Source organism: Engystomops pustulosus, chromosome 1 (assembly GCF_040894005.1).
Source record: "Engystomops pustulosus chromosome 1, aEngPut4.maternal, whole genome shotgun sequence".
Lineage (NCBI taxonomy): Eukaryota > Metazoa > Chordata > Amphibia > Anura > Leptodactylidae > Engystomops > Engystomops pustulosus.
In genome coordinates this window covers 176,669,937-176,694,987 of record NC_092411.1, presented here as the reverse complement: position 1 = coordinate 176,694,987, position 25,051 = coordinate 176,669,937, and the positions used below count along the sequence as shown (strand labels likewise).

The 25,051-nt window shown below is 40.0% G+C and overlaps 1 protein-coding gene across 5 annotated transcripts in view; it reads left to right on the top strand.

Annotated features, from left to right (window-relative positions):
- LOC140067760 (ceramide synthase 4-like) overlaps positions 1-25,051 on the top strand; it is a 99,877-nt gene that overhangs the window by 44,467 nt on the left and 30,359 nt on the right. For all 5 annotated transcript variants that reach the window (XM_072113949.1, XM_072113948.1, XM_072113947.1 and 2 more), the window contains exons 3-6: positions 637-754; positions 17,447-17,565; positions 20,731-20,788; positions 21,968-22,018. In XM_072113949.1, coding sequence (XP_071970050.1) covers positions 637-754; positions 17,447-17,565; positions 20,731-20,788; positions 21,968-22,018 — 346 coding nt within the window. The remainder of the gene's footprint in view (positions 1-636; positions 755-17,446; positions 17,566-20,730; positions 20,789-21,967; positions 22,019-25,051) is intronic.

Genomic DNA, 25,051 nt, shown 5'->3' with positions numbered 1-25,051 from the left:
ATGACTCCAAACACTGTAGAAGGCAATTTACTGGTTACCGTATTTTTAATTCAAGTTCACGATTAGCCAGTTAAATATTTACACAAAGAGGTACTAGCAAGAGATTCCAGCATGAATAACAATGAACCTGTAAGTATTCACGACTCATTCTGTATACATAAACTACACAAAAAATAAAATACCATGAGGCCAAGGCAACACATATAGTGAAATTACTTTAAAATTCTTTGAGCTTTACATTCAATCTGCTCCTCAGCTCCTGCTTTGTTTAGTGTAGAGCTCTCACACAGGAGTGCTTCCCAGTGCTCCAAGTGCAGCTACAATCCTGGAATATAAAGGCATTTTCACAGTCCTGCTACTAACATACACATATGTATGATTATAAAGCTTTCCAGGGCTGCTACATAATATTCTCTGCAGCTTTGTATGGTCAAAACTGCTGGTAGACTCCCTTTAAACTGCTTTCCACATAAAATATTGACACTTTTACAGTAGTCAGTGACCATATACATTAGAACACTAAATAATATAAGTTTTATCTTCACAAATAAATTATGGATAACGGATGATTCCTAACATGTTAATTAGAACTGGGGTTTCCACTGGTAATTCTACTAAAGTTTCTCATTTCAATAGGTTCGTGGCACTACCACTAAGCCGAAAAATGGGTGTTCGTGAGAAATACAAAAGGAAACCATCTGTTAAACCAGTCCTAGAAGAGTTTTATTCAAGAAAGGGAAAGCATCCTTCAGAGGTCAGTAAAGTTTTTTTAAAGTTAAAATGGAAGTTACAGCTTTTTTTGCACCGCCTGGTATAAAAAAAAAAGCTGCCGACAATAAAAACTATATATAGACAAACGCAGCAAAAAAACACCTCTTAGATAGGGAAGCAGCAAAGAAAAACATAGACATACAGGGTGTTATTTATCATTAACTCCTTAAGGACGCAGCCTGTTTGTAGGTTAAGGCTCAGTCCTTTTTTTTGAAAATTTGACCAGTGTCTCTTCCTATGGTAATAACTTTTCAACACTTTAATCACTATCCCTGTGATTTTGAGATTGTTTTCTCGTGAGATATTGTCGTTTATGTTAGAAGTATCATTTCGGTGATCCGTTCATTTTGGGGAGGGGGGTAAAAATTAACAAATTTAGGAATAATTTGAAAAAAATGACAATTTTCAAAGTTTCAAATGTTCTACTTTTTAGACAAAAAAATCACACCACAAATATTTTGGGGTAGAACTTTTTTCCATTGGTCTTCTTTTTATTTACTTAATTTGTTTAAATGAACCCTGTTAACCCTTTAAATATCTTCCTGAAAGCAAAGAAAAATGGATTGGAAATTTCAATTTTTGATTACGATTTTTCGCATTTAGCCCAAAAATGGACACATTGGGGCAGATTTACTTACCCGGTGCGTTTGCGATCCAGCGGCGCGTTCTCTGCGGTGGATTCGGGTCTGGCCGGGATTCACTAAGGTAGTTCCTCCGCCGCTGGTGCGCTGAAGTTCCCCGGAGGCGCGCTGGAATGCCCTGAAATTCACCGGCCAATACCTAGTGAAGGTAAGTGTAATTTTCGTGACACATTTTTTTGTTTTAAATGCAGCGGTTTTTCTGAATCCGTCGGGTTTTCGTTCGGCCACGCCCCCCAATTTCCGTCGCGTGGATGCCAGCGCCGATGAGGCACAATCCGATCGCGTGCGCCAAAATCCCGGGGCAATTCAGGGAAAATCGGCGCAAATCGGAAATATTCGGGTAACACGTCGGGAAAACGCGAATCGGCCCCTTAGTAAATGACCCCCATTCAGAAAGAATTTGAGGTAAATATACAACCCCAAATTTTTGCCCTGCTTCCTTCGTGTATGGCAATACCAGACATGTGGATGTCATTTGCTGTTTCGTCGCACAGCGATGTACAGAATAGAGTTAGTGCTATTGGGTTTTTGGCAGGCCAATTTGGCTTCAAATGTTTTGTGGCGCCACAGTGTAATTGAAGAGCCCCTGAAGAAACAGTGAAATAAAAAAAAAAACTTTCAGAAACTAGCCCCCTCAATGAATTTATCTGTGGTTGTGGCGAGCATTTTAACCCCCAACATGCTGGCCAAAATCTAATGCAAAGTAAATGGTACAGAGTTAAAAATGCGTTTTTATCTTAAAAAAAATGTCATTTTAGTGGCTAATATATTGTGTTCAACCCATGCCACTTTAGACAAACACCTCAAAAATCATTCTGCGGGTTGTCCCGAGTACAGCAATACCACACATGTGTCTATAATTGACAGGCTGGGCAAACAGCAGGGCTGAGAAGGGAAGGAGTGAAATTTTGCTTTTGCAGCTCCGTTTTCACATGTTTGGATTTGGAGTGTCATGTCAGGTTCACAGGGCCTGTGAGGTACCAGTGCAATAGAAACCCCTGAGAATTTATACCATTTTGGAAACTAGACCCCTCAAGGAATTCATTTGGGTTGTGGTGAGCATTTAAACCCCCATCATGCTGGCCAAAATCTAATGCAAAGTAAATGGTGCAGAGTTAAAAATGCGTTTTTGTCTAAAAAATGTCATTTTAGTGCCTAATATATTGTGCCCAATCCATGCCACATTACACAAACACCCCAAAAATCATTCTGCGAGTTATTATGGGTATGGCAATAACCCATGTGTGGCAATAGTCTACAGGCTGGGGACACAGCAGGCCTGAGAAGGGACAAGCAAAATTTAGCTTTTGGAGGACCCTTTTCACTAGACTGGTGTTGGGGTGCCCCTGAGGTACCAGTGCAATAGGAACCCCCGAGTAGTGACCCCATTTTAGGAAAGGGCACTCCTCAAAGTATTAATCTAGGGTTGTATGAGCATTTTAACCGCTGAGATGCTGGCCCAAATGTTATACAAAGTGAATGGGTCAGTGTAAAAATTGCATTGTTTTCTCAAATGTGTCAAGGTAGTGACAAATGAAATCAGCCCAACTCATGCCACTGTGGATAACCACCCCAAAAATCATTCTCCGGCTTGGGGGCTTCTGCACCGGTACAGGGGCAGGGGTGGTGGTGTGCCCATGTATTGTTGTTAGTACAAGGACATCCCTCTTGTCCTTGTACATAACACACAATACTGAATCACTGCTTAGTACTCGGCTCTCGTGCCTTCTGAGCTTTTTCCCTAGCAGCGACTTAGGCCCCTTCCACACTCTCGAGTGTGATGCGATGAACTCGCATCACACTCGCAACGAGTGCTGCTCGGATTGCACGTCCGGAACCGGAACTGAACTCAGCATGTCTCCTGAACTTATAAGTGTACCCTGATGCACTCTCACAAAGCTTATATTGCCCTCTTATTGGGGAGGTACTGGCGGAACAGAAGTCTCCCTTTGAAATGTACCAGGGACTCGTCTATCGATAAATGCCTCTCTGGAGTATACACTTCCATAAATCGGGCATTTAGATAATCTAATATGGGCCAGATCTTATACAACCTATTAAAACTGGGGTCATGTCTGGGTGGGCACTGTGCATTGTCAGCAAAATGCATAAACTTATGGATGGCTTCAAAGCGCATCCTACTCATCGCCATGCGGAACATCGGGATGTGGTACAGTATGTCTGTGCTCCAACAGTCCCTGATTATGGGCTTTTTTACTAGTCCCATAAGAAGCACTATGCCCCTTAAACTTCTATATATCTGCTGTACTAACAGGGGTCCACCTGTGGGGTTGTGTATAAAAATAAGTGGGGATTTGGGACATATATTGTGCAGCGTAGAGATTGGTCTGGGATACAATCAGACCACTTAGGTCCTCACTAAAAAAGAACTTTAAAAAGTCCACTGGTCCCAGCCCTGTCGTGTCTCTGTGTATCCTAGGACTGGCCATAAAATCAGGGAACTTAGGGGCATAATTACTGGGGGTCACCCATGTGGGGTCAGAAGTCCCAGGCATTCAGGAGAAGTAACATGCACTCCAGCAGAAGTCCTGGGCACTTCGGCACTACTACACAAGCGCCTTCTCGGGGATTCCTTAGAGTCGCTTTGTGAAGACGAGGTAAACAAATAAAATGGACACTCGTCCCCATTAGCTGTCTCTGATTCGGAGGCCATATAACTATATACCGCCAAGTCATTATATGATTTCTGTGACAAGATGGGGGGAATAGTATACAACCTATGCAGAACAACGCCTACTCTACTACACAACGGGGGGTAATCAAGTGTTTTGGGGCACAGTAAAGGGACAGATCTCTTTCTAACAACTCCAACACCAAAATGGGGATGTTAGAGAGCATTGGGCTAGCTAGATCAGCCCCCCCAGCTTCACAGATCGCTGTCATTGACCAATCTGAATCGATTGGCCAATGGCGGCGATCGACGTCATAGGACCAATCAGAATGGTGGGGTGTCGGCTAGCGATGCCAATACCTCCTACCGACGTATCACCCTGTCTCGCGTCAGGGTGATGTCCTAAAAACAAGTAACAATACAAGTAGCATCCGATATATTGGACGTTGAGCATGAACAGGTAAGCAGCCTCTGGGGAATGTCTTTGGTACTGCTGCTTTGGTCCTTTAAAATATCTGTCTGCAGTGTTTTTCTGTAATGCTGGCTGTTTTTGAAACTTTTTATTAAAACATTGCATAAATAGTCACATAATGCATAAAAGTGGCACATGCTTCACATACACCATGAGCTGGCTGAAGCGGCTTTGCAACTTTTTTATTTGACTTCTTAAAAAGGCCCAGTACATAAATCTGTGTTTGCATGGCCTTGCACATGCTTTCAGATTGATAAACCTATCAGTTACTGCTTCAAAATTGCCCTGTGCAACTTTTTGGCATCAAAAAGTCACAAAAAAGTGATGCAACTGTAATGCAACTTTTTTTGCTAAAAATAACAGCAAAACCCATGATGAATAACCCCCATGGTTTCACAAGCCCTCAATTATCTGCACATGTGCGGATTTGCTGTATGGCATTTCTGCGCCAGCAAACCCGCCTCCAAATACAGAACCATTGTAGTGTATGGGATTTATGACATGTCACTTTTTATCATGTTATTTTTTTTCTGCATAGTGCAGAAATCAATCTTTTTCAATGTAAAGGTTGAGCTCTGCCCCCTGCCACAGCAAAATCACTGCATTTTACACCTCAGAAACCAGCAAGTTTTTATTTTGTTTTTAATATTTTTGTTTACAAAAAAGGAGGAGCCATTGGTTTTTATTTTAGCTAATGTTGTCTAGCGTTTTTGCATGATCATTTAACGTGAACCCATCACAGGGAATGTAATTTTTAGCTGGTGACAGGTTTCAATATCCTATCCTAGGCTGATTTTAACCCCTTCCTACATTTGACGTAATAGTACTGCATGCTGGGAGGTGCGTTCCCGCATTTTGCAGTACTATTATGTCAAGCTTCTGGCGTGCTCCAATCGCAGTCCCGGGGTCTGGCAGTCCCATGGGGCTGCGCGTTCATCTCCGGGCGCTGAGTCCTGCCTTCTACCAGGACACAGCTGTAACACACTGTAATACATGTGTATTACACTGTGTTATATGAATGACAGCTTGAACAAGTGATCAAAGCATCGCTCGTTCAAGCCAACCTGTTAAAAATTTAAAATAAAAGTTTAACTTAATAAAGTTTCTGTAATAAAAAGAATTATCAGTGAACGCCGTAAAAACTAAACACGAAAAACGCGCAAAAAATGTACATTTTTCATAAAACCCCTTTACAAAAATGTTCCAAAAAGCAATCAAAAAAAGTAATGTGCGCCAAAATGGTACCACTAAAAAGGACAACTCAACACGTAAGAAATAAGCCCTAAACCAGCTCTGTTTACCAAAAAATATTAAAGTTGGTATTTTTTTTCGAGTAAAATTGTAAAAATATATAAAAACTTATATAAATGAGGCATCACTGTAATCGTAGCAATCTATAGAATAAAGATAATGTAGTATTCTTAGTGTACAATCCCCAAAAGACACAAAAAGAATGGAAACCAAAACTGACAAAATTTTCATTTCCTTCATACATAAAATCTCATCAATAAGCTACAGACCCACTAAAATGAAGTATTTGTAAAGTGCATCTCATGTTGCATAAAATAAGCCCTTATATGTCCAAATTGCCCAAATAAAGATTGTATAGCCATTATAAAGTGACAATGCAAATCTGCTGTGAATGGCGCAGCTTCCCTTCAATGCACTGGTGTGTGCCCATACAGCAAGTTACCACCACATATGGGGGTATTGTTATACTCGGGAGGGATCAAACTTTGTGGAGCATTTTGGTGTTTTATCCACTGAGAATGTGTAGATTTTATGAAAAGCACATTCATTTGGAAAAAAAAAAATTAATTTAAATATTTAATCCAAATTTGTTTTAACCTCTGTAAAACAATTAAAGGGTTAACAAACTTATTAAAAGTTGTTTTACGTACATTGATGGGTGTAGTTTCTATAATGGGGTAATTTATGGGGTTGTACATTTTTTTTAGGCCTCTCAAAAGGTACTTGTAACCTGAGCAGGTTCCTCAATAAAATGATTTTGAGTTTTTAATGAAAATGTGCAAAATCGCCCCTAAAGCCCCATTACATTTTACAAAAATGAGAGGATGCATAAAAATCCATGTCCACATAAAGTAGACATTCAGTGAACGCTAGTTATAACGTTTTTTTTTTTTTATGACTATGTGTGAAAAAATGAGAACATTTTGAATTTTTAAAATCAAAAATGTTTCCAAATTTTCACCAAATATCTGATTTTCTAATAAATAAATGCAAAACATACCACCAAAATTTTCAACTTGAAGTACAAAGTGTCATGAGAAAACTATTTCAAAATCACTTGGATATGTTAAAGTGTTCCGAAGTTATAACCACTTATAGTGACACAGGGCAGATTCTAAAAAGTGGGCCATGTCAGGAAGATGAAAAGTGGCTTCGGCGTTAAGGGGTTAAGAATGGCTGTCAGCATTCTGATCATTTCAGTAGTTTGTACAAGTTTAATTCACAATTTTGTGTTAGTCATTGTTCCATAACAATATTCTTAGCAAAAGTCATTTTAGATCCATAACCATTTACCTGAAATTTTAACCAATGTGATTTACATATCAGAAAATGATTTTAGTGCATATCTTCTTTAGGACAGATTCAAATGGAGCAGTTCTTTTTGAACTATTTCATCTTTTAACTGGAAATATAGGGGAAACATGAATTCATAAATGATCCTTTCCTAAGCCACAAACTTTTAGCATTGATTTCAGCACTTATCTAAAGTTTAAAATCATTTCCTGAGTAGTATCCTGAAAATGTCTATCACTCACATACAGAGTAATTGTAGGTCATAAATACATTGTGCATAGCTTTCAGACTTAGATCTGCCTCTTAACTGCTGAATATTTTTTTGTTTCCACATTTATATTAGGACATTCCTATTAAATCAATTTTCAGTTTACTAAGTATAGTCTCATACAGAATGAATAAGCACTTCATTAGCTGGAATTACTGTTGAAAATAGAAAATAGTAGTTAGACTTTATGTTGACTTTTTATGGTCTCCAATGATATCAAGTTGTTAAATGTCCAAAATGGTAACTGCTATATTGGTGGGGGTTGGACTAAGTGGACCATTGCAGATTGCCAAAAATGTGGACTCCATGTGCCCCTTATCACACAAAAAGAAAAATCATAATCAGAAGGCGTTAAATGGAGCAGTTAAATGAAAGGATAAGTTGAGCTTGGATTTTTTACAGGACACATCTGGTGGATCCTCCACTCACTTTTTTCACAGCAGTTAAAAAGGTCTTACAGAATTCCAACTAATTGACTCTTGGTGCACCTTAAACCCCTGTTGGGTTATGGCAATATACACTCACCGGCCACTTTATTAGGTACACCATGCTAGTAACAGGTTGGACCCCCTTTTGCCTTCAGAACTGCCTCAATTCTTCGTGGCATAGATTCAACAAGGTGCTGGAAGCATTCCTCAGAGATTTTGGTCCATATTGACATGATGGCATCACACAGTTGCCGCAGATTTGTCGGCTGCACATCCATGATGCCAATCTCCCGTTCCACCACATCCCAAAGATGCTCTATTTGATTGAGATCTGGTGACTGTGGAGGCCATTTGAGTACAGTGAACTCATTGTCATGTTTAAGAAACCAGTCTGAGATGATTCCAGCTTTATTACATGCCGCATTATCCTGCTGAAAGTAGCCATCAGATGTTGGGTACATTGTGGTCATAAAGGGATGGACATGGTCAGCAACAATACTCAGGTAGGCTGTGGCGTTGCAACGATGCTAAATTGGTACCAAGGGGCCCAAAGAGTGCCAAGAAAATATTCCCCACACAATGACACCACCACCACCAGCCTGAACCGTTGATACAAGGCAGGATGGATCCATGCTTTCATGTTGTTGACGCCAAATTCTGACCCCGCCATCCGAATGTCGCAGCAGAAATCGAGACTCATCAGACCAGGCAACGTTTTTCCAATCTTCTACCGTCCAATTTCGATGAGCTTGTGCAAATTGTAGCCTCAGTTTCCTGTTCTTAGCTGAAAGGAGTGGCACCCGGTGTGGTCTTCTGCTGCTGTAGCCCATCTGCCTCAAAGTTCAACGTACTGTGCGTTCAGAGATGGTCTTCTGCCTACCTTGGTTGTAACAGGTGGCGATTTGAGTCACTGTTGCCTTTCTATCAGCTCGAACCAGTCTGCCCATTCTCCTCTGACCCCTGGCATCAACAAGGAATTTCCACCCACAGAACTGCCGCTCACTGGATGTTTTTCCTTTTCGGACCATTCTCTGTAAACCCTAGAGATGGTTGTGCGTGAAAATCCCAGTTGATCAGCAGTTTCTGAAATACTCAGACCAGCCCTTCTGGCACCAACAACCATGCCACGTTCAAAGGCACTCAAATCACCTTTCTTCCCCATACTGATGCTCGGTTTGAACTGCAGGAGATTGTGTTGACCATGTCTACATGCCTAAATGCACTGAGTTGCCGCCATGTGATTGGCTGATTAGAAATTAAGTGTTAACATGCAGTTGGACAGGTGTACCTAATAAAGTGGCCGGTGAGTGTACATCCCCATAGATGGCTACGATTCCCAGGCCAAACCGTGGCTGCAAAAAAAGATAGAGAACGGGTGTGAGAACAGCCATGCTGCATTATTTTCTATGTAGAGGATGAGGTTTTTTTTGCTGACAATCACTATTTGAACTATCTTATCATTATGAGACATATATAAGTGACCGGCAATCAATAGCACCCAGGAAATGATATACAACGGTGGTATGCATATGTATACCTTAGCTATACAGATGACCTAGGGGGACATCCAGATAGACACATCTTCTGGTTCCTCAACGCTCACACATGCATGCTTGCGTAGGATAAAGGGTCCTATCAAGAAGTCCAATTTATACAGTCATGGCCATAAGTTTTTAGAATGATACCAATGTCTACTGCATCAGGTTTTATAATGGCAATTTGCACATACTCTAAAATGTTATAAAGAGTGATCAGCTTAACAGCAATTAATTGCAAAGTCAATATTTGTCTAGAAAATGAACTTTTTCCCCCAAAACACATTTCAACTTTATTGCAGGCCTGCCTTAAAAGGAGCAGCTAACATTGTTTCAGTGATTGCTCCATTAATACAGGTGTAGGTGTTGATGAGGACAGGGCTGGAGATCAATCTGTCATGATTAAGTAAGAATCACACCACTGGACACTTTAAAAGGAGGCTTGTGCTTGGCATCATTGTTTCTCATCTGTTAACCATGGTTATCTCTAAAGAAACACGAGCAGTCATCATTGCACTGCACAAAACTGGCCTAACAAGGAAGAGTATTGCAGCTAGAAAGATTGCATCTCAGTCAACAATCTATTGCATCATCAAGGAATTCAAGGAGAGAGGTTCCATTGTTGCTAAAAAGGCTCCAGGGCTGCCCAAGAAGGACCAGCAAGCGCCAGGACCGTCTCTTAAAAGTGTTTCAGCTTCGGGATCGGGCTACCAGCAGTGCAGAGCTTACTCCGGAATGGCAGCAGGCAGGTGTGAGTGCATCTGCACGCACTGTGAGGCGTAGACTCTTGGAGCAAGGCCTGGTGTCAAGGAGGGCAGCAAAGAAGCCACTTCTCTCCAGAAAAAACATCAGGGACAGACTGATATTCTGCAAAAGGTACAGGGAGTGGACTGCTGAGGACTGGGGTAAAGTCATTTTCTCTGATGAATCCCCTTTCTGATTGTTTGGAACATCTGAAAAACAGCTTGTTCGGAGAAGACAAGGTGAGCGATACCACCAGTCTTGTCTCATGCCAACTGTAAAGCATCCTGCAACCATTCATGTGTGGGGTTGCTTCTCAGCCAAGGGAATCAGCTCTTACACAGTCTTGCCTAAAACACATCCATGAATAAAGAATGGTACCAAAATGTCCTCCAAGAACAACTTCTCCCAAATGTCCAAGAGCAGTTTGGTGTTCAACAATGCCTTTTCCAGCATGATGGAGCACCTTGCCATAAAGAAAAGGTGATAACTAAATGGCTCAGGGAACAAAACATTGAGATTTTGGGTCCATGGCCTGGAAACTCCCCTGATCTTTATCCCATTGAGAATTTGAGGTCAATCATCAAGAGGCAGGTGGACAAACAAAAACCAACAAATTGTGACAAAATGCAAGCATTGATTGTGCAAGAATGGACTGCTATCAGTCAGGATTTGACTGAAGTTGATTGAGAGCATGCCAGGGAGAATAGCGGAGGTCCTGAAGAAGACGGGGCAACACTGCAAATATTGACTTGACTTCCTCATAATATGATCGCACTTGTATTTCTGTATGTGATAAAAACATCTGACAAAGACACATAAAAACCAGAGGGCAACAAGTGAAAATATAATATTTGTATCATTCTCAAAACTTATGACCATGACTGTAGACACTTGGAAGCTTTAACACACTCTCTGATAAAGACTTTACATTCTACACTACTGTCCATGACAACTACTCCAGACTAGACTACTTGTTCCTGCAACACTGCGATCTGGGTCTACTAAGGAGAGCAGCTATAGATAACATCACTTTCTCGGGTCATGCTTTGATCTCAATGGGGAACAAAAAGGTTTTTCTTTCTTTGGGGAAGTTTTGAGACATTTGGTAGCTCTTTTTTTGCGCCTTATGTATGATCATGTCTTTTTACTTGTGATACATGTTCAGTTTTGCCTGACCTGGCAGGTGCAAATTTTGGCTTCTTTTTAAGAGACTTCTCTTATATGCAGGAGGGGACACTACTGTAAATTTTGGATTTGAGGCTGTGCCCTGCATTTTTAAGCACTGTACTCACACCACAGGGAGATGACGTCATATGAGGCTGTGGTTTACACATGATGTTACGGGTGTGGTCACATGCATTTTGATTGCGTTTTGAAATGCATTACAACAGCTGAGGATAGGTGATTTGCCTAATTACATTAATGTTAAAATTTGTGTTTACAAAACACATTGTAAACGCGATGTTAATAGTAATGTAATTAGGCAAATCATTTTTCCTCATGTTGTATTGCATTTCAAAAAGCAACCAAAACGCCACGTGTGACCTCACCCTTAGAAGTAACCAATACTTTTTGGAAAATGCAAAAATTTATGAATTTATTAAAAAACTGGTTACAATGCAGAATTTTAAAACATTTAAAGAGGACCCGTCACCCGAGTTTACGGGCACTAGGAGCTGCTTACTAAAGTAAGCAGCTCCTAGTGCTTGATCAAACACCGCAGTGTTAGAGTGATATCGTTACCGGAAACCTCCGGTAACGCTATCAAATACTGCGGCGGTGTACAGTGTAATTGTCGGACAGCTCGAAAAGCTGTCCGCCGTATTAATGAGGGGGCGGGGTTGGGGCGTGGCTAAGGGTGGTGACTGCCACCTAGCCCGCGGCAGTCACTGCTGGCCTATGGTGCGAGCCTCGGACCGCCCCCTCATGCATACATTTACAAGCGGTCCGATGATTACGGCGTTTGATCAACCACTAGGAGCTGCTTACTTTACTAAGCAGCTCCTAGTGCCAAAAATTTAGGTCCTCTTTAAAGCATGGGAAATAATTCCAATTTACATGTTAAAACAGGATCCCTGAAAAAAAAAACATTCCTGTGCACCTCCCTTGGACCAGGTGCATATTTGCTCCTAGAAAGTCGCAAAAATAAGCAAAAGAAGGGATACATAAATAAAAAGTCGCACGGAACATCTGGAAAATAAAGAAACATAAAACACAGGGCACAAGGTGCAGACCAAGATGTATTTGGAAAAACAGCCTCGGCCTCGTCGCTCCGTCAGGCTATTGGAGCCAACCGCCATTCATTACCGTTCTGCTCCATTAATCTCTATGGAGGTGATGGAGATCGCCGAGTTCAGTGCTCAGCAATTTCCGTCAGCTCCATAGAGATTAATGGAGCAGAAAGGTCATGCGCGGCATCTGCTCCATTAATCTGACGACTAAGCGACTAGGGGTTGGGTGGAGGGAAAACCCCTTAAGATGTGGGAAAACCCTTGTAAGACGCATTTTGAAAAAACCAACCATGGAAGACATTAACCTGTGTAAAGCATGGGAAGGACACAAACATATTATCCGCAGTCTACACGGCACACGCCATAAGAGGGAGCGGGCTTAGGTAGTCGCATCACTCATAGAGCATAGCAGAACTGTAGAGATGACGCACAAAAGAACCCCTACCTCAAACTTGAGAATAACTCATCTCAGCCAGGGAAGCCCTCCGCACCTTGCTTCTCAACAAAGCAAAAGGTACTCTAACCAAGTGCCAGATGGTAAGAATTTTTAAAAAGACAAACGGCAGATATGACTTAAATGCAGACCTTCATTGATTGTCATGTTACACGTGACATTGAAGATACTCTCTTTTTATTGTACTGTACATGGATTTTTTATGTGCTGGAATTACTGTTGACTTCTGAGAGACTGTGTTCTCACCTATGATCTGTTCCTTGATTTCAATAAAAGAAATGATAAAAAAAAGATTAATTCACATACCTGGTTCCCTTCCAGCAGCATGTGTGTACTCAGGGAGGAGTAGTAGCCTGTGTGCCTATGTCAGTCTCCTCTCCTTCTCAATCATGCAGCTCCCTTACCCCTCCACACTTCCTGTCATGTGCATTGAGCAGACAGGGGAGAGAGGATGATGGTGATGAAGAGAGGAAGAATGCATGAGAAAACACACAGCTGCCCCCGCCACCAATCTATCCCCATTGGTTCAGCACAAGGTAATTGACTTGATTGCTTATACTTGTGGATCCACCTGTCACTTGTACTCTTAAAGCATAACTATAAAGTTTCGTTTTTTCTCAAATCAGTATCTCATGGGATGTAGAACAACTTATATGCTTATTCTCTTTTTTTACCTATATCCAGCAGTTTATTTGTTATACCCCTCAGATTATCTTAGTTCTGAAGTAGCTGCTTGTGATGAAAAACCCTGGACAGCGCCTGTAAACAACTGTACAGACTCAAAAGTGGGAAGGTAGAGGGAGGTCATGTGACAGTGCTCTCTTTCTGTGTATAGAAGAGTTCAGTGTGTTAAGTGCTATGGATACGGATGTCTCCTGCACAAAATAGTGAGGTACAAGATCTCCCCTGTTCCCTATCAGTCCCTTCATCCCAGTCTGTGATTCTACAGAACTTCCTTTGTATCTCTACTGACATGCTGCACCCCTTTCCCCACATTGTACTCGGCACTATCAACTCTGTGGAGGGAAGCTATTAACCCTTAGTGCGCATACAGCACAGGCTATACATTTCATGTAACTATTTTACTTATGATTTCTACTACTTGTTTCATGTTCCAGTCTTCTCCATGTTATGCAAGCTTCCAGGCTAGTCACTAAATACATCCTGTATTTCCACTGTGCAGTGGATTTAGTCATTTTCTCACTGGATTTGCTGCTAATTTACTTTAAGAGAAAGCAGAAGGTATTATAGGATCTTTGGGAAGGATGAATTGGGCTCAGCTTCAGGGCAGATACAGGAAGATGTTAGTCTCCGCTCACACCTGCATTGTTCTGTTTGTTTTTAAAGGGGGAATCACATTTTATAATTTGGTGAAATCATTATAACTTTGGAGCCAGTGAAACACTAACATTGTAAGTGCCTCCTCGAGAAACACCCTTGGTGTAAACCACCTCTAGTATTGTAGAAATTTAACAAATGCATAGGGAAAAGAAAATAAAGGTGAGGGTGATGATTAAACTTAGCCTTTAATTAATTGTATAAAATTTTTTATCAATGTATTTCACCACTTAAAAGTACTCTATAAAGATCAAGATGCTTTAAGTATTATACTCTAATACTCAGTGTACCTCGGATTGTGGGCCATTTATAAACATGTATAAACTATAGCAGACGGCTAGGGAATCTACCTGTGATAACTCAAATAACAGGATGCATTGGTAGAGCCAAAGAGTGGCACATTTATTTCACACTGAGATTAAGAGACATTACACCCTGATGCCGTGCTTCTTTACTTGGCAGCGGTCCAGTAAGCCGCTTCCTTATACCTTTCAATCAGTCAATCAGATTAATTGACAGGACAGAGAGCCTATCAAAAGTGCTCCATATTAAACAGGGGTCTCCCCAAATGAGGGTTTTGATTCTACCTACAATGGAATTCTATACATGATAGCGGTATAATTTTAATGAAGGGGACTCACCCTTATGTAGCCTCCTAGCCCCATAATCTGGGCTACACTGAGTATTAGAGTATAATTTGCTTACAGCATCATGATCTTTATAGCGGCAGAAACTACTGTGCTTGTCATAGTTCTGTTTCTCTGCGGCAAGTGAAAGGGGACTGTCATGTTCATGGCTGTGGGAAAGTGTGCCACACAACTCTAACTTCCTGTGCCTCCCGGAAACCATGTTTTAAGGGATTGTATATGGAAAACAATAACTAATGGACCTTGTGTACTCGTAAGGGGTCCGGAACATCACACTGATATCTTGGCTATCTTTAGACTTTTCCATGATGTTAAACAACGAAACAAGGTGTTTCAGGTGTGCCTTAAAATACATCCATGGGTGTATCTCTAACTAACTCAAATGTTGACAACCTTTCAGAAGCAGCAAAAGACATGACATGTTCATATGGGCTGTCCCAAATTGTTTAAAGGCATAATAATCTAAGTGGATGTAAACTTTTGACATTGCAGTAAGTAATAAAAATGCATTAAAAAACAATATCATTATTATGGCATTTTGGCAAATATAAATAATTTTGATAATCCTAATTAACCTAAAACAGGAAATGTTCATTCCGATTTCATGTCACATAGTGAAAAAACATGCATATACATACTTTTAAGTGTATATATAAACAATAATTAAATCATCATAAAGAACCATCACATATTGTTTACCTTTTACAGGCCATGCTTATACAGCTTCCCAGATTACAGTTCCTTCCATATGACTACATGACTACTCTAAAACATGACATGCAATCTCTATCATAAATGCCATGTTGGGGTCCATCCATAATAGTCCTTTCCCTTCCCTCTTACAAAATTGGGAATGGGATCTACTTGGAATTATGTCATTTTGTTGTTGGCAATGTAATTTCACACAAGGAGACTTCCATTTTATATATTTTTGAATTGTGTGATTATTTATAAGAAATCTGTTGTCAAAATTAAGAATGAAATAACTGGGGGCACTTACTCCAGACACCATGATTGTGGTAATCTTCTCAAATTTGTTACCCATGGTGTGTCCTCTCCCAGTGTCGCTTTAACTTCCTCTGCTGCAGTGAGATTACATGAGGCAGAGGGGGGAGGTAAGACAATCTACCAGTCTGTGAATTTCCAGCATGGAGGGGCTCTGCTGATACTCCCAGAGTCCTTTATTCTCATTGGCATAATTTTGATTTTTGAATAAGCAGAAGTTGATTTTTGAAGGAAGGAGGTCATTTATAACAAATATAAGTACTGTATACTGTATAATCACCACAGTCACAGTTCCTGGATCTATGAGTTCCTAAACATCAGTTAAATCCCACTAAAATCTTGCCATTTATCTGTTGTGCTACATTTAGATAACACAATCAGAACTTGTGTACCAGCCAAGGGTGTACTTTGCCATCTCCTTCCCTAATGCATTGGAACCAAAATTGTAAGGACATCTGAAAGATGGAGGATTTATACTTAAAATTTAAACATTAAGGCCCCATACATAAGACCATATGGGGGCCCGTGTTATTGCTGCACCTGGTCACAGTGCGGTGTGCACACAGTGTCTTGGCGCACTGTGACAGAGCCAGGTGCTATTGTACTAAACATAGGACATGACCTATATTTTGACAAAATATGCTCGGTTTTCTATGAAGAGGGGAGGGGTAACCTATCCTCACCCATTCCCTCTCCATAGAAATCTAAGCCTATTTCTTCCAGCCATGCGCTCGCCTGAAAGGTTCCTTTTTTTTTTTATTTACTACTATTTTCATGTTTTTTTTCTACTCTCACCCCTTTTTACTTTTGCTATTTTTCCTTCACTTCCCAAACCTTACTACACTCCTTCCCTCCTGTGAAGGCAAAATGTGTGTATTGTTATATTAGAATATGTTCACACGTTGCAGTTAAAGGGGTATTCCCACAAAGACAAGATTCTTAACTCAGGATAACAAAATAACACATTCTCGAATTCACTGTTATTAATAAAAACATAGCATTTCACAGATAGTCCTGGTGTTTACAGTTTTTGGTTGTCCCTGGATATGACTATAAATCTTCTGACTATGGTCATGTTCTTCTCATGAATAGCTTCTCTTGTCTGCTGCAGTGTTCTCTGCCTCCTGCCCCTCCCCTCCCTTCATTACAAGACGAGCTCAGACACACTACAGACATATGCACTTCCTACCAGCAAGCAGAATTTACTCTGCTAAATACAGACAAGATAAGGTTTTTATCCTAGTGGAGGAATTCATAGCAAAGCTGATTGTCTGTGAGTTATAGGTGAGATAGCAGAGCTGGAGTTTGTTATTGTGTCTTCTATCCATCTCACGACTCTGTCTCATCTCTTTTTTTATGTGTCAGATACTAGTTAAACGTTAAAAAAGCTAAATAAAAGTGTAGGTAAATCCTGTACCCTAATAATTTAAGCACATTGTTAGCACACAGCAAAATCCCCACACAGCAAGTTATAAGAGCCAAAACAACAATAAAACAAAGAAAACTTTTAAAGCAAAGGGGTTTAAAAATTAGCTTTATTGTATAAACTAGTAAGTATCATTTTTTAGGTGCTTTTTCTTAAACCCTTATCGACCAGGCCATGGGTGGTGGTTTCCTCAAGATCAGAATTTATGCTTCACCAACAGTGGAAGAAATGCTAGATTCACCAATTTGTATATCTGTATGCAATTTGCTAATAAAAAGTACTATAATTAAACGATCCAATTACTTGGCAGATTGAAGTCCGCTACCTGTCAGCTGAATGTAAAATGCAGATTCGCCAAGTCGAACATTGGTTTAGATGTAGAAGAAACCAAGACAGGCCAAGTGTAACCAAGAAATTCTGTGAAGCCAGGTGAGATAAACTCTAAACGTTGATTATAAAATTGAAGCAGAAAAGTGATAACCTATAGGAGTGAGATCATTTATCCATTGTTGACTCTGGGTACATTCACACATGGCGCTAGCGTTGCATTTACAAACGCAATGCTAGCGCCCAGGGGCGAACTCTGTTTTGAATGCATATGCATTTCCAGTGAAATGCATGTGGCCAGTAAACAGGACTCACTTGAAACACCCACTTTCTTGTAAATGAGACTTCAACTCCAGTAGAAGAAAAACCTGCAATCGTCCCGAGTAACAGTAAATTACACATACATTGCAGGATTATATACTAAAACTCGCCATACACAATTGAATTCTGCTAACCCACTCTCATTGAATACAGTACTATTTAACTATATTCCCAATTTTAAACAGTATATAATAAAGGTCATGTTTTAGGCAGCTCCGCACCTGGCTAATTACTCCTTCCACATAACTATATTTAGATTTCCACATAATGGTGTACACTAGTTGCCACCAAAGTCCTGAACAAGCCCTAGTTTTAGAATCTAACATGTGTCACTATAAGTGGTTATAGTTTTGGAACACTATTACATCTTTAGGTCATTATGAGACATTTTGAGCTTTCTCTTGACACATAGGGGCACATCTACTAAAAGCAATGCAAACTACACTATGTGGAGTGCAGAGGGCATCAGATTCATGAATTGTGGCACTTGTTCTTCATAAATCTGGCGCTCCCTGCGTTGACCCGACAAATTTGTGTGCACAAATTTCTTTTTGGTGGGATGTGCATGTTAAATGTGGCGCACAGTCCAACTATGCACCAGAAAGCCAAGTTCAATGATGAAATTTGTGTTGCATGAAGAATAGTGCAGCCATGACACAAGCAGTTTGACAAAAAACTTGCGTACGCACCTAAGTAAATGTGCCTCTTTGTACTTCAAGTAAGTTGAAAATATTAGGTGATATCTTTTGCATTTAGTTGTTAAGAAAACTAGGGTTTTTAAAACTAAACTAAAAGCTACATTTTTAAAGTCCAAAATGTTCTGCTTTCCGGGTAGATATTCACATCACTAAAATAACTTACAGGAAAACTATCAGTAAGCTTAACAAAAAACAAACTACATATACTTAGCAAAGGTTCTCTTCCTAGCGATCCCGGCAGTGTTCTTGTTTAAGCCCTTAACGACTTGGCCTTTTTTAGTTTTTTCTTTTCTTTTTTCTTGTGGGCTTGGATTTTACGGCTTTCACTGTGCACCACAAATGACGTGTCTAATTTATTCTTTGGGTCAGTACAATCATGGGGATACGATACCAAATTTGTATAGGTTTTAGAATGTTTTCATAGTTACAAAAATTAAAACCTCCTGTACAATTTCTTTTTTTTATTTTGCCATCTTCTGGCGCCACTAACTTTTTCATACTTTTTCATCATTTTTTGTGACTTTTGATGGTGTTTTCATTGCTATAATTATTGCTCCTTTCCACACCAGCAGTGCATCTTTTAAAAATAATATTACAAATGACCATTACATGCTTGACCCTTATCCTTTATTTTGTGTTCTGCAGCAGTAACAGTTAACTCATGGTAGAGTGTCCTTTATTAGACTGCTCGTTTAGTCTAGGGCAGGGGTCAGGAACCTTTTTGGCTGAGAGAGCCATGAACGCCACATATTTTAAAATGTTATTCCAGAAGAGCCGTACAATATGCACATGCCCCCGAGGAGATAGGTAGTCTCAGTGTCATGGGTGCCCCTGCGATCTACGTCTCAGATCGCAGGCACACCCGTGCCCCTCTCTGTGGCAACGCCCCTTTCCAAGCTCACTCACGTCTCCATGCGACTGCTACCGTCCTGGCTGCGCGCACGCGCCAGCACTCGCAGATTTAAAAGGCCAGCGCTCTGCTGATTGGGGCTACCCACTTTCTTGGTTCCCCGCTGGATCTTAGTTCTTCATGGATATGAGGAAGCTTCCGTTGACCTCGGACCTGTTCCTGATCTGCCAGCCTTGACCTCTTGCTCCGTCCCCTACCTCGCATCTTTGCCACCTGCCTTGACCGCCTGCCTGTTCCTGAACACAAGACTTTCTAGAGATCCTGTACCTCAACCTTGGCTGCCACCGCAGACAAGTCGTACCTGTGGAACGACCAGGTGGTACCTTACTGCAGCAAGACCATCCTATTTTGCGGCGGGCTCTGGTGAAGACCAGGTGCCACTTAGATTCCGGTCCAAGGTGTCTGCTTACATCATCGTCCATGGCGGTCCAGGGGGTTCACTACTCCAAATCCTGACACCCACCACATGCCTCGCAGTAGATAGATAGGTAGCCCCAGCACATACCCCCAGTAAATAGGTAGTCCCACAGCACATGCCCCCAAGTAAATAGGTAGCCACAGCACATGCCTCCCAGTAGATAGGTAGCCCCAGCATATACCCCCAGTAGATAGGTAATAAAAGCTTAGATGATAGCGGCGATGGCACCTGGGCCGTACAAAGGACGTAGGCAGCGGTAACATCGCTGCCTGTGTCCAGTAATAATTCTAAGAGACACACATGAGCCATCAATATTTATTAAAGATCTGCCTGAGAGCCAGATGCAGCCAACAAAAGAGCCACATCTGGCTCCCGAGCCATAGGTTCCCTACCCCTGGTCTAGGGGATGGGGGACTGTTTTTAACACGTTTTGTTGCATCTTTATTAACTCCTTAAGGAAGAAGCCAGTTTATAGCTTTGGGCTCAGCCCCATTTTTTGTATTCTGACTTGCGTCACTTTATAACTTATAACTTTTGAACACTGTTACTTATCAAAGCGATTATGATTTTCCTCACATTTTATACTTCATTTTACAATACTGATGTATTGCAAAGTATTAGCTGTGTCAGTCACAGACGGCATCTTACAGGCACTGCCTGCAGACAGCCCTGGGGTCCTGATCGGACCTCAGGGCTGCGATAAGAACCATTCATTTTAAAGGTTTTTTAAAAAAAAAAAAAAAACAAGGCCATACGAAAGCTAACAGAATAGGATGCTCTCCTATCCAGACCCGCATTATTGCTCTAAGCACTTTTTATGGCAATGTATTGTAATTAATCATCATATCTTGATAATCTTATGCACAACAATAAACTTTGATGTGAAGACGACTGCAAATGTTTTTTTCTTTTTTTTTTAGCTGGAGATTTACTATGTACTTGATTTCATTCCTCACTGGATTTGTTGTACTTATCAACGTGAGTATGTTTTTGATAACACAAGTATATGTTCTACATGTGGGACCTAGTGTGGCATTCAGACCTCCATATCTTTATTTTTGTGAGAATTTGGGGAAGAAAAATATTTGTGGGTACAGTGTTGGCCCATTGCAGAGCACTATATTAAATATCTATTTGAGCTGGATCTGAAATTATGTCTCATGTCCAAGCTGTGACCTAGCAGTATATGTGTATTTTAGTTACATTATGATGTCATGTTTTGCCATGTGATGCCTTCCAACACCACCCCTGATGCCAGTCCAATACTGAGCTTATTAGAAGCTATGAAAGCCCTATTTTTCAAACTCACTCTTAAACTACAACTGTAAAATATACAATACTTTTTATCTAACTCTGCACTATGTAAAAATGTGCAAACAATTTTGTAATTTACACTAAAACATCTGTTTAGCTTCTGGCAGATGTTTTACCCTGTCCCCCAGGCTACTCTCCATTTGCCATGCTTCCTGGTAACCATGGGAATCCAAACAGGACAGCTGAAGAAAAGAGGGTCGGTAGGAGGGGAATGCAAGAAAAAAGGACCTTGAGTGATGTTACAAGCATGTGACTCATTACGTTCTTCAGGTCGTCTAATTACAAATATGCTGTCTGTGTGGATGCCCTTAGTGTTCTGGCCTCAGTGCCCTTAACTGATGTCACAACCAGTAAGTGCCCTCCTCTTCAGGCATAGCTGTATATGATTTTATAAGAAAGAATGATAGATATACCAGGTAATATCTAAGGCTAGTAAGAAAACAGCAGCATGATACAGGTATCATGATACGGCTCTCCCCAGCTCTGCTAAAACAATTTTTTGTCAGTAACTTTACAGTTACTCTTTAAGCTATGACAAAAAAGTTTGAAAAGATAAAAAAGAATAACCTCACCTTTTTGTTTCCATGATGTTATAATACAACTAAGTGTATGATATCCTAAAAAGACAACCTTTTTACGAACTGCGTCCTTTTGTAGGAACACATTTAAATCTATGAGGATTTTCAGTATCATGTTTCTTTGTAAATGCTCACTTTGGCCTTCCTATTGGTTGTCTCGGTAGACTCAAACAGTGAGATTTTTTTACCACCTGTGTGTAAACTGGCAGCAGCATGATTTCTCTATACAGTACATTGCATGTGATTTCTTAATTTTTTATCTTAGAAACCATGGTTTTGGGACCAACAGGAATTCTGGACGGATTATCCCTATCAGGTGAGTGTCGCGAGCACTTCTGTATCTATGTATTGTAAAATAGTTGTGCTTTTTCTGAAATAGGTTTGATATGATGAGGGGATAGGTGGTGTTCATTATCACAATACTACCTGGGGACATCGGAGCATCTTTTTTGCTTTCATGAACTGGTCCAGCCCTGCAGGCTCTTGAATGGAGTATTCTGGATTTTAATCATATTACCAGTATGCTGCACCACTATTGAAGCAGTGTTTACTATAAACATATTTACCAGCATGGCACATTTGTCTATACACTGACAGTATACTTTATTATAATGAGTAGGACACAATAATTGCACAAATACTGCTGATGTCAGTTAACTGGGTATAAGAACAGCTGGTGATCTCACTAATTTACAGATGGAGCTAATTGTGCTTGTATCACTGATATAAACAGAAGCAAATCTTCTAGACTTATGAATTATTGGCTAGCAACAGTTCCTAAAAGATTCCAAAAAGCTTCCAAAAAAGTCAGAAATTATAGTACATACACTGTGACAAATTTACTAGTCCTATTCATTAATTAGACTAAATTAGATTTATGGATGCATCTTTGTAACCTATTAGGTGTCTATTTGTTCCAGGATGTTGTTTCATGGTGGACCATCTTGCACAAAAAGTTTCTTAAATGCTTAATATATGTAATATATAAAGCTATACTCACTGTAAAATCTGCTTGGTTTTGGGGTGCCAGTTAATATTAAATTAACAACAATATTCAATGGATCTTTATAGGGAATTTATCAAGGGTACAATACAGGGAAATATACATAGAGGTTAACTAACTAAGGGACAGAGAGAGGGTAGGGGAGAAATTGCTCTAACTAAAGATATGTATACAATCTTATATACATACACACGTAGCTCACACACATTGCCTATCCCCATACCACTGTCTTGGCCAATCCCATGATGATATAGAGTCAATTTGTGGCATCGTTGCTTCCATATCTTACCACACAAACTTGCAGGACAAGTAATTTGAGTCTTTGTTTCCCCCAGATCTGGGAGAGTCCCCAGGGGGCAATGACATGCAGCTGTCCTCAGTGTCTTCTTGTCATGATAGCCTTAGACCCTTCAGGCTTTAAAGCACTACCTTACATTGTTTAAAGTCACATCATGTTACACATTCCAACACTCAATATCGGCTTTTTACGGCGGTCATTAAAGGTACTTCTTCTGATGCGACGCCTTTCTACGGCGGCGCGTCAGAAGAAGATTTAGGGACATCGGGTCCTGCAAGTGCCGGTGTTGGGCTGTGATCTCACTGCTAAGACCCGGCACTAACACCCAGGATCGGAAAAACTCAGATTGCGGGTGTTTAAGTCCCATAATCTCCCCAGTTATATATAAAATGCAAATAAAGTATATAATTACAAAAAAAACGATGTAAAAAAAAAAAAACTCGAAAAACTTCCCATAATATACAATTTTTCATCAAACACCATTACAAAAAAATGTTCTAAAAAGTGATCAAAAAAAGTTACGTTCCCTAATATGATACGACTGAAAAGAACAACTCTTTTCACAAAAAATAAGCTCTCAACCAGATCTGACAACAGAAAAATACAGAAGATATGGCCCTGAAAATTTGTCAATAGTAAAAACAATGGGATTTTCTCCAATATTGGTTTTGCTCAGGAAAATTTAACAAAGATAACAAAAACTATATAAATGAGGTATCACCACAATCGTAGTAAACCAGAGAATAAAGATAAAATATTATTTTTACGTTACGTGAGTGGGGGGAAAAAAATGCTAAAAATCCAAAATAAAAATTGATGATTTTGTTTGTGTCCCCCTTGAAATAGTTAATAAAATCTCATGAATAAGCTTTAGACTCCCAAAATGAATTATCTATACATTGTATCTCATCCCGTAAAAAATAAGCCCTCATATGTTCGCATTACCAAAAAAAAAAAAAAAAATGTATAGGTCATACAATGTGACAATACAAATCTTCTGTGAATGGCGCCTCCATTCATTCTATACTCAGCCATGCGCCCGTACAGAAGTTTACCACTACATATGGGGTATCAGTACACTCGGGAGGAATTGGGTATCAAACGTTGCAGTGCGTTTCATCATTTAATTTATTATGAAACTGTCAGTTTTGGCCTAAATGAATATATTTTTCAAAAAAATTCTGTAGTTTCTAAATCTAAAAATTGTTTTAACCCATGTGAAACACTTAAAGGGTTAATAGACTTAATAGAAGTTGTTTTAAATACGTTGAGGGGTGAAGTTTCTATAGTGGGGTAATTTATGGGGTTTTACTATTATTTAGGCCTTTCAAAGTCACTTGAAAGCTCAGTTGTCCCTCAAAATGTGAGTTTTGCCAATTTTCATGAAAATGAGAAAAATAGCACCTAAAGTTCTGCGCCTCATAACATCCGAGAAAAATGAGAGGATGCATAAAATATCATCTCAACATAAAGCAGACATTCTGTAAATGTTAATTATCAAGCTTTTTGGGTAGTTTTACTTCCTGTCTGGAAAGCAGAACATTTCAAACTTGGAAAATGAAGAATTTTTACAAACTTTTGCCAAATTTTCCCTTTTTTTCAGAACGAAACCCAAAACTTTGCACTTAAATTTTATAACTAACATGAAGTACAATGTGTCACGAGAAAAGAGTCTCAAATTCACCTGGATATAATAAAGCGTTCCGAAGTTATAACCAATTAACGTGAGACAGGGCAGATTTGAAAAATCTAGTCTGGTCATTTAGCTGAAAACTAGTGTCGGTGATAAGTGGTTAAAAAAACAAATCGTTCTCTAAAGCTAAAACCCTGAAACAAATTTCTTCTCGTCCCAAAGCTCAAAATGGAAACCCTGAAGTCAACCGTAAACCTACTTTTTCCTGGTTACTTCATGGCTTCAGTCGACCTGGCAGATGCGCATTATCACAAACCTTATACATCCAGATTTTCAAATATACTTGAGAGTAGCTATTCAGGGGGACTCAGAGATTGTTCATTTTCAGTACAGGGCACTATTCTTCAGGATCTCC